The sequence below is a fragment of the Ursus maritimus genome, unplaced genomic scaffold (assembly GCF_017311325.1).
Source record: "Ursus maritimus isolate PB19 unplaced genomic scaffold, ASM1731132v1 scaffold_20, whole genome shotgun sequence".
In the NCBI taxonomy this organism is placed as follows: domain Eukaryota; kingdom Metazoa; phylum Chordata; class Mammalia; order Carnivora; family Ursidae; genus Ursus; species Ursus maritimus.
The window spans coordinates 15,514,123-15,525,473 of NW_024424453.1; the positions used below are offsets into that span (position 1 = coordinate 15,514,123).

Genomic DNA, 11,351 nt, shown 5'->3' on the forward strand with positions numbered 1-11,351 from the left:
TAGCAGATGATTTTCCCAACTAATTTAAGGAAACTTAATTTGCCTTAGGAGAAGAAATTTGCAACTTTTGGTTACTTGATTTAAAGATCTTTGGGGCTTCCCTTTGCCTCTTTGGATGGAATAACTTGGTGGGCATTTTTCCTGAATAACTGTGGGTTTGGTATTTAACAGCTTCTAAGACCAGGAAGAACATGACTGAAAAGAAGAAGAATCATTCTCTAAGGTGAAAGTTCCAAGACCTCCAAGATGAGCTCTTTTGACCCCTATGTCTCTTGTTGAAACCTAAGGAGAAAGATATAAATATTGCTTAAAAGTAAAAATATGAAGTTAATTACAAACACTTCATACAGAATAAAAAATATTGTGCTGTGTCCTACATATTTAAAATTCTTGCACATTTCTCACACTGTTGATATTGTACAAGATGTTTAGTGTTTACTTCGGCTGAATGTGACACAATAGATCTTGAGTTAAAAATGGCTACTCGCTTGGGTATCAGATTCCCAGATGAAGCATAATTTGATTTTTAAATTCAGACTTTGCTGAATCACAGCAAGCACTCATCAGGTGACAATTATGGAGTGAATAAATAGATAATAAATAATAAATAATAATTAATAAATAAATAATAAATAAATTAGAGAAAATGCTAGTCTGAGTGTTGAGAAGAAAGCCTAGAAACTAATGATGTTATCATCTAATAGAAAAGCCATTTTCAACATAGGTATATATCAAGTTACATTTCAGACTTACCAAATTCTAATTTAAAGGGCTATGTCACCTTACAAAGACAATCTTACTGTAGCACAATATCTATATTTTCCAAAGTGTGGACGTGCATAATCCTGGTTGAGCCACACCAAGAGCACTCCAGTTTTTTTCCTAGACTTTTCTTATATAATATTAATAAACATTGATTTTCATATTGTGATTCTGTGATTTATAATAAGAACTATATATTTGGTCTTTGTCCCTGTTCCTGGCACATAACTCCTAAACCCTTGGAATTTCCTAAATGATAAGAGTGATAAAGATGTTTTGATACTCAAAACAAGCCCCTTTCAACCACATCTGAGTTACCGTTGGAATTTCCTAGTGGTAAGAGTGATAAAGATGTCTTGATACCCAAAACAAGCCCCTTTCAACCACATCTAAGTTTAGTTTAACGAGGTGACTTTTGGAATGCACCTAAGGATGGGGGCAGGTTGCCAGGGCCTCGATTAGGAGGTTGGAACTTTCAGTCCCACCTCCCTGACCTCCTTGGAGGGGAGGTGGGGTGGAGGTTGAATCAGCCTCCAATGGCCAATGATTTAATCAGTCATGCTTATGTAATGAACCTTCATAAAACCCCAAAAGGTTGGGGTTTGGAGAACTTCTGGGTTGGTGTACACATGAAGATTCAGGGAGAATGGCCTACTCAGAGAGCATGAAACTCTGAGCCCCTTCCCACTTACCTGGCCCTATGCATCTCTTCCATCTGGCTGTTCCTGAGTTATATCCTTTTATAACAAACCAGTAATCGAATATGTATAATGTTTCTTTGAGTTCTGTGAGTCACTCTAGCAAATTAACGAAACCCAAGGCGGGGGGGCTATGGGAACCTCTGGTCTATAGCCAGTTGGCCACAAGCGCAAGTGACAGCCTGGACTTAGAATTGGTGTGGGGGCAGTCTTGCGGGAGTGAGCCCTTAAGCTAGCCATTAGTCCTAGAACCATATTGGGATCTGATGCTATCTCCAGGTAGTGTCAGAATTGAGTTAAATTGTAGGACACCCAGCTGGTGTCACAGAAAAAAAGTGGGCAAATAATTGGGTGGTGTTAACAACACTCACACACCCACACCCGCACCCATGCATATATGCGTGCGCGCGCACACACACACGCACTCTTAAGAAATATCAACCAATGCCAAATTAGTAAGTGCATTTTAAAGATTCCTTATTTGTCAGTTTAGCTTTTAAACAGAAAAAACTGCATTTGGTACTGAAGTATTAGAATGGAAATGTAGCTATGTTCATCGTCTGCTGGGATTAGGATCAGAGAGATCTGAGTTCCATAAATATACCTCCACAACTGCAGGCCCACTGGAGGAAGTGGGGGTTTTGAATACCAGAGGAAACAGGCCCTAAGGAACACTCAGCCTCCTGTTTTCTCCTGGTGTTATACATATGCTGATGGTGGCCAGGTGGAGGATTTGGCTAGCCCAACTAATTGCTTCTATCTGGAGGAATAAGCAAATAGTGCAGTAATAGTACACTACCCCTAGATACAAATTAAACAGTACTAAAGTGCACTTAGAAGAAATTAACAAAGCTCCAGAATGGGAAGTGACTTTAAAAAATTCATTCTCTTTTTATTTCAATTTTACAATTAATGGGAAATGAATAAATGAAAAGACCAAGGAGAGAGAGGAAATAGTAAGGGATTATTACCACAACACAAAGCCTTTCTAGATATTATGTTTGAATGGGCTGACTAAAGGAGATGGAATTTTAATCATTTTCCTAGTTTTAAAGATTACTATTACTTTAAAAAATTATTATTTTGGAAATCCTCAGGCCTAAGCTACAGAAATCACAAAATTTAATTTATTCTAACAGAAACAATGGTATAGCTGTTCTCTCTCCAGGTGGATGTGATTTTTTTTTTATAACGTTGTATCAAGGCAGGTGATACAGTCCTAGGCACAGTAAGAGCTGCTTGTGCTTGAAGTGAAAGTCATACTTCTATCAACTTTGGTGTGTGAAAAATGGCTTGCCATTGGCACAGCATTGGTGTATATTTCACCAAACATAAGGGGAAAATAGATTTCCATACAGGTAAAAGGCATTCCACATTACACCAAATTCAGTTCTGCTTCCTTTTCATAGTTTGAAAATATTATCTGGTCGGTTGAGTGGGTCAGCTAAGGACTATCACCATATTATTTATTGAGAACTTACTCTGGGCCAGGCACAGAACTTTCAACTTAATGTGGATTATTTATATTGATTTTCATAATTTGTCTTTGAATTACTCCTATATTATATTTGAAGAAACTGGGACTTAGGAAAAAGTAACTGCTTAAGTTCGCACAACTGGTCAGAAGCCAAGATTTTAATCAGAGACATCATGTTTATTTGTAGTTGAAACAACAAGCAGGGAGACTTACATAGTCTGGAAAGGGATGAGTCATATGAGAAAGAAGCATGGAATTTTAGGTGTGACTTTGACACAGATGCTTTTACCTCCCTCCTGATTGGTTCTTCTTCATGAGGAATTATGAACAAAATAATGCAAAAAGCTTCATGACCGAGCATTGAAATAATTCTCATTTTCTTTGGCCAAGCGGCATGGTATCATGCTTTCCCCAATTGGCATTCTTATAAATTATTGTTATTTTTTCAGTTTTCTACCCAGATGGCTGAGTTTTTTTGTTGCAAAATTAGTTCAGATGGTCTTACACAAAATTACATGAAATGTTACACGTGCTTTATTGACATGAAATATTTAACATTTAATGAATTCCCTTGCCTCATTGGTAAGTCTTATCTATTCAGTACAATTTAAAAATAAATTTCATTCATGAGCCTCTTGTTTTCCTATTGTTTCCATATTTATTCAGTATTTTTCTTTACTTATTGGGAGACTTGGTGGTTTTCTGGATTACTCAGCAGTGGCCCAGAATGCCAGCTAGAAAATTCAGTGGCCTCTAAGAGAATAAGCATTTAAATGCTTCTAGAATATTATTTGAGGAGGAGGGTGGTAATTGTGTGTGAAATATGATTACGTTTTTGAGTGCCAGTGTATGGTTGTGTATTTGAGGTATGTGGATAATGATTTTAAGTGTTTGAACTTCTTACAGTCTTCTTGACTGTCCAGAAATATTTTTATTTTTGTTAGTATTAATTTCTATTGTGATATGGGATTAACTAATGAAACCTTCATTTCTATAGGAAGAATTTGATATTTAAGTGATAAAAATTATACCTGTAAATATTCTACTTTGGAGATTGGATAACTTTACTGATTGTATATTGACTAAAGTGAGCAAATAATTGCCCATTTTCTTTCTGAGCTGTGGAAGGTGCTTTCTTTTACTTATGATTAAGAGGACTGGCCTGGAGCAAGCTGCATCCATCTCATACTTTGGCAGCATGCCATGGTGCATTTCCCTTTTTGCCCAAACTTCATCTATTTGCCATGAACAGACCAATTCAAGGGCCTGCTCCTGATGATCATGTGCTGAGTGTACTGAGAAGTGGATTATGGAAAATGAGAAAAGAAAATGAAGCGAAGGAAGAGAATGGGAGGAGGAAGTAAGGAAAGACAAGTACAGAGAAGAAATAGAAACTGCAGGAAAAAGGGACAGAGAAGGGGGATAAGAGATTCAGGACAAATCTGGGGAAAGGGAGGAATGGAAAGAAACAGAGAAGACTCTTCTTCCTGTACCTTTCTTCTTCTAAGTCAGGATTCTCAACCTGGGATCCATGGAGGAAGTTCAAGGGGTCTATGAGTTGGGATTTGAAAAAATTACCTCCTCATTTTCTCTCACTTCTAACAGAAATTTGGCATTTCCCTCAACTGTGAATATAGGCCACAAATCACTGTAGTATTAGCAACATCGATGGCTTTGTCTTTAATAGAAATAACAAATATTTTCATATCACAATGGAATTATTATAGATATCTTGAAATATTGCTTACACTCTTAACTATGTTGAAATTATGGTAGTTACTAGACTTGCCACTAGATCTTCTGTTTTAATGCTTTAATAAAAAAGCACATATACTATATATCATACATTTGGTTTTAAATATTTTAGAACTGTATTTCAATATAATCAGTTTCCTTTTCAATCCTACAAATTTTATGTATTTAAAAATATTATTCTGAGAAAGTTTCCATAGGCATCACTAGATACTAAAGTGGTCTGTGGCACAAAAAGGTTAAGAACCTCTGCTGGATAGCAGAGCTTCCCACATGAATAGTTTACAGTGTGCCCGAGATATTTACGCTCTCAGTCGCCAGCGTGGCAGGGCCTCCATTAACTTTATGTATGCTATGCTATGAGAAAGGTTGGAGAGCACCGATCTAAGTTACTAGGGATTTCACTCTTTTAACACTCTGGTCCTCCAAAGACATCTCACTTGTTCAAATTATATCATACACAGTGCTGGTGTGGGTGGCTGTTGAGCACAGATGGCCAGTTACCGATATAATTTGTGTATCTCATAGAGCATAATGCTAACAGTGTCTTTAAACATAGGTAGCCATAAAAGGGGTAATTTCTTATCATTGCTCAAAACTTTTTGTGAGAGGTTTGACTGGTGACTTTCTCTTCATGTAGTTATTTTCCCTCTTTTTATGTAATATGTAAGTTCAAATTTTAAGAAATCCATAGTCACACTTCAGATGTCATTTGGTTGTCTCTAGTTTATATTTGCAGATAGTGCCTCCTCAGTTTTTGAGTAATGAAATTGTAGTTGATAATGAATCATAGTTGATTGGATTGTTGGATCTTTTTATGGGCTTCTGAATTTTTCTCTGTGTCACTTGGTGTCGAAGTCCCCAACTTTGCGGTAAAAAGCTTTTAAGAAAATGGAATTGTTTCTCTTTAACCAACAATGATAGTCCAAGGACTGTACTGAAGGTGTCACACTCAGATGAACAGTATTGAAGTATAGAACAAGATCACTAACTGGCCATCGATGACATATCTTGTTTCTTGGCATCTAGGAGACTGAAAATCATTTAGTTTTCTTTATCTAGGCCACAGCTGTCTTGGGCCTGATTCCAATCATTTCGATCTGGTGAGGATTCTTGTTGGCAACATAAATGCAGTTGAAGAGGGGCTGTAATGACATGGTAGTGACAGCTGAAATGCATTTCCTCATTTTAATCTACGTGAATGTTCTCAGTAGTATTGCTGGAGACCATATGCTTATTCAACTCTTACAAGTCTAGGAGATTTTCTTTTAAAGGAACCAAAAGATATTTCTTTCTTCATTAAACTCTGGACAAAGAGCAATTGTGAGCCAGTGTTGGTTAATTCATCATATTATAAAGTATGAAAATCAATAAATAGAAAAATGCAAAGTACCCCTCTGTGCTTCCCCTCCCCCATCTCCAAGGAATTCATTCATCAGGAAAGGGAGCATCACAGTAGATTTGTTAGCTTAATTATGATGTATTTTCTTTTAACCAGTTTGTATGCAATAATTGATCAAAAGTCTTCATAACAGGCTTCCCAGAGCAATTCATTAGTTCAGTAAAACAATGTGAATAATAGTTGGAACACGCTTGCTTCATAATCATTTTGTTAGGAAAAAAAAAACCCACAGCAGCTGTAGTTCAGTGTAGATGGCCATCAGAAACAGTTGATTTATCAAAATGAATTGATCTTGGCAGTTTCCATTCTGGGGCTTAGATAGAGCAACACAATTGGAGTTCAGTGCGGCTCACATAGCCAGAACAAAGTAATGTTGGGTCATTTTCCACTAACATTATGGGTTACACCATAGATTGAAAATTCAGGATTTACCCAGCTGTACAGATTAAGCCACAGAACTAAGTGATCAATAAATGGAGTAAAAGCATTTCCTGCTCTCCCTCCATAGGAAAATGGCAGGTCAATACCTTCTTTTAAACCTGGACCTGCTATCTTATCCCAAAGCACAGAGTATCAATAGTAATATAATCCATTCCAGCATACCGGGAAAACAATGGGCCTAGAGAGTTAAAGCTGAACTTGCATAACTACTCCCCACAACATTCCTCCCCCACCCCACCTGGAAATAGATGATTGCTCTGACCCTCCATAGGATAGGGTTGTACTTTGGGAAACCTTCGATCAGTTAGTGCATATAATCCTGATTTTTAACCGTAGATCATAGCCCTATACAGTTGCATGCATCTGTAACTTTGGTCTTTTTCCGATCCACATTCTCTCTCTTCTTAAAAACTGTGGCTTGATTCATTTGGTTCAGCAGCTGCCTCCTTACAGCACTTGCCTCCCAGATACACAGATTACATTGATAACCGGCCATCTGTGCTCGACAGTCACCCACACCAGCTCCAAATCTTTTTGGTTTCTATTTCCAAGCTGTCAGTGGGATACTTGACCCTCAGGTACTGGGAAGCAGTCAGAGATGCAAAGAGCTTTGGATTACACACAAGGGATGCAGAGCTAAATGACTCCATGAAAGTGGCCTATTTGGGATTGTGACCTTCCCCCTTATTAAATGCAGATAGATTCAGCAAATACGTAAAACTTATTTTCATATTACCCACCTTGTCTTACCTGAGAGGAAGCCGATTTTCCAGGCCAATGCTCATTTTTTATTGTCACTAAACTTTTAGGATCCAAATCAGGCTCTCCTTCACACTGCCAGGAAGAATGCTCAGCTGAATACATTATCTGCTTCCAACATTTCCTTATTCTGGAGACTTTGTGGTCTGCCTAACTATGTTGCCTTAGGTGCCAAGTCTGTTCTGTGGGGACCAATTGGGGAAGTTAGCAGGGAGAGGCAGTGAACTTGCTCACAACAGGCTAGGAAATTCATGGTCACAAGGCTAAGGGAAAACAAACCAAACTCTCAAATCCCACTGTGAAAAGTCTGTGGCTTGCTTCTGAAAGCAGGGGTGAAAGGGCCATGCTTGGGCTATACTTAGAGGACAGTGTAACTGAAAGGAATTTCTTGAAGGTCCAAGTCTGTTCAGTAGCCTTAGGCCCTGCCTTGACATCCAATCTACTCCAGGTTAAGCAGCATTAACTCCCAAGAGCTGCAAGTTCTTTTGATCAAGTGTATTCATGAACCACAGTGCAATGGAAAGAAGTTAGTATCTGGGATAAATAAAGACTGGAGATTTGATTAGAATGCTACTTTGTTTTCTATGAGAACTAGCCATTATTGCACCTTCCACTGTGCAAAAGACAGACTGATTAAACAAATGATTATGAAGACTAAGAACCTAGGATTGGGGGGCGCCTGGGTGGTACAGCGGTTAAGCGTCTGCCTTCGGCTCAGGGCGTGATCCCGGCGTTCTGGGATCGAGCCCCACATCAGGCTCTTCTGCTATGAGCCTGCTTCTTCCTCTCCCACTCCTCCTGCTTGTGTTCCCTCTCTCGCTGGCTGTCTCTATCTCTGTCGAATAAATAAATAAAATCTTTTAAAAAAAAAGAACCTAGGATTGGGGTCATAGCTTGCCTCTGGAGCTAATCTGGGTTATCACCCTCCTCTTTGTCCATGTTCTTAGCATGAAGTACACAGGGATTGGTGATTACTGAGCAAGGATGAGTTCCTCTCTTTAATGGTCTTCAGATCATGTGATTTCAGGGTATTTTATGCAGTTTCACCAGATCCCTTGCAGTTAACTAGTAGCTCTTGTTGCTGATTGATTCCCTCTACTCATGCCCTTTCCCAAATTAAAATGGCCTTATGGATCTTATTTTCCACATATTTAAGGTCATCAGTTATGCCCACTAGTGGAATGCCAGAGGGAGATAGCATGGCTTGGGGACAGAGCATTGAATTGGGGGCAAGGCGCAATGGGGCAGTGGGTAGCTGTGTGATGTTGGACAAGGCACTTTTCTGAACACTGCAGTACTCTGAAAAATGAGAGGATTCCTTTGACAATAAGATCCTATTGTGACCCTTAGAAAAATCAAACAATGCCGAAGCTGCCAAGCACATGTAACAGGTCTACATTAGTGTTCATAAATATAAACTACACATGTTAGCACCAACGTGGTATAAATAGAAAATAAGTAGTTTATCTTGGCACATACTTAAAAAGTCAATTTACTTCCTTTCATCCCCTCTCCCATTCTATTTCAGTTTATAGTTTTGCTGTTCCTCAGGAATCTTGAGGATGTTATTTAATATTATCAAGAATGGGACATAATTGGCCATTTTATGGTACGGTTGTCTTTAGTAGTTTATGAGAAGGGCCATCCCCAGCGATGTGCTTCTGGTGTTGCATTCTCGTTCGGTGCCCAGGGCTTCTCCTCACCTCGTCTGCTGCCTTCTCCCCAGAGCCTGATGTCGGAGGCAATGCATGCTTAAGTAGGCTCTGTCAGGAAAACTTGTGGTGACCCTGGACACGCTATTTAACCTTTCCATGGATCAGCATCCAAATTGCAAAGCAAAAATGACAGAAGCTGCCTCTTTCACAAGTTTAGGAGGTACGACTAAGAAAAGGGATTGTAAAACACTCTTGAAAATCCAAAGTGCTACGGTCACATCTGGTAATGTTAATAATTCACCAGCTCACGCCTGGCAGTCATCACCAGACCCTTAAAGCCAGTTGCTTTGCGAAGTCCAGGTCATTTCCGACTGGAAATGGCAAAAACATGAATGATGAGAGCTTTCGCTAGTATTAGATGATTGTTAACAGGAGAACTGTGGATATTCTGAAGTTCCTGTGAGGTATATCAGCGCTATAAGAAAGCGTTTCTCCTCGGCTTATGGTGAGGTCACTAAGATTGTTAGTGTGGCTTCTTTCACCTGCACTAATTTCATGAAAGTCTCTTTAGAACAAGGTTTTTTTTTTTTTTTTTTTTTTTTTTTTTTAAGATAAAACAGATTTTGCTTAAGTTATACGACAGCCACAGTGAGGCTTTCTTATATATGAAAGACATTGATAATCAGCCCTATAGGGTTTATGTAATTTGAGAATATAGTTTTAAAAATCATATTACAGGGGGCAGTACTTAAGATTAATACAGAGACCATTTACCTTTTTATTACATGCTTTATTAGCACTTAGCGGATTGATTTATGAAAGAAAAAAATTGAATGTAGTGTGTCAAAAGAGAAGGACTTTGCTGTAAAAATTAACAAAAGAAGATGACACTATACTTCTCAGTTTAAGGAGAGAAAGTTGTAGAAAGTTTTCTGCAGAGTGTAGCTGATGTTCTGGGAGGTGATCTTCCAGGAGAGGCTACCTAAAGAAGAATTAAGAGGGGACTCCTCTGGGAAGGTGGTGATTGTGGGAAGGCCGAAAGAAACATGTTTGTAATGGGGTATGGGGAAAAGTGGGAGACCAGTGTAGACAGAGGGAACAGCATATGCAAAGGCCTCAGACAAGAAAGCGGTTGGCATGTTCTGGGAGCTAGTCGAATAGTGTGGCTAGGAGGGCATCATCAACAGTGTGGAGCATGGCAAAGTATATGCAGTTAAACATTTAAAAAATATGGTTTGTAAAGTAAAACCTTAGCTCACTTGCTCATGAATCAGAAGTTATTGTGCCTATAATGAAACTGTCTACATAAATTTTGGCAGTTATTCCATTTCTAGGGATTCTCAGGACATGATTTTATGTATATACATACACACACACACACACATATATGTACACACACACGTACATATATAGTACTTTATATCCAAGGATGTTTATGATGGTGTTGCCAACTTTTATTTTTTAAATAGAAGTAAGTAAAAAATAAAACTCAGTTTCTATGGCTTTATTCTTTATTCAGCTTTCTGTAAGATTGATCATGTTCTATAAGATTGTCACTTCACTTTTTCTTCTACTAATTTGAAAGTTTTTTATCCTTTTTCTACTTTGTACTTTCAATATTTGTGTTCCTATTTAAATTCTAAACAGTACCTCTATCCTCCTTTAACTCTGAAATCCCCCTCCTCATTTTCTTTGTTTTGTCCTATATTTTAGTCCCCTTGTTTTAAGGTCATTTCTGTTCTAGTTTCCAGATGATTAGTTCACTGTTAGTTGTGCCTGTTCTACTGTTTAACATTTCCATTTTTTTTTAAAGGCTTATTTATTTATTTGAGAGAGAGAGCAAGCTTGGGAGGGAGGAGCAGAGGGAGAGGGAGAGAGAGTCTCTGACACAGGGCTCGATCTCAGGACCCTGAGATAATGACATGAGCTGAAACCAAGAGTCAGATGTGTAACTGTGCCACCCAGGTGCCCCTAACATTTCAATTTTTTAAATAAGAAATAATTTCAGCCTAGAGAAAACTTGTAAGAATAGGATAAAGAACTTTTTTTCATGACACATTTAAGAGTAAGTGATGCCCTATCACTTACGATTATTTCAGTGTGTAATTCTTACAAACAAGGAAATTCTTCTCCATAACCACAAGCAACCATCAAAATCAGGAAATTAACATAGATACATAACTACTATCTAATCAGACTCCATTCCAGTTTTGTCAGTTATCTCAGTAATGCCCTTTGTAGCAAAGAATCGAGCATGGAGTCACGTACTTCATATAGTTTTCAGATCTCTTTAGTCTTCTTGAGTCTGGAACAGTTCCTCAGTCTTCCTTGACTTTCATGTTGAAACTTTTGAAGAATATAGCCCAGTTATTTTGTGTAATGTCCTTCAGTTTTTATCATGGCTA

General features: G+C 38.3%; 1 protein-coding gene across 2 annotated transcripts in view; it reads right to left on the reverse strand.

The window, feature by feature from the left end:
• The window catches only part of CPB1 (carboxypeptidase B1), a 54,031-nt gene extending 46,627 nt beyond the window's left edge, over positions 1-7,404 (reverse strand). The window contains exon 1 of one of the 2 annotated variants that reach the window (XM_008707412.1): positions 7,283-7,404. In XM_008707412.1, coding sequence (XP_008705634.1) covers positions 7,283-7,317 — 35 coding nt within the window. In that variant the 5' untranslated portion in view covers positions 7,318-7,404. The remainder of the gene's footprint in view (positions 1-7,282) is intronic. The other variant, XM_008707396.1, reaches the window with a different exon arrangement.
• Positions 7,405-11,351: the final 3,947 nt, after the last annotated feature.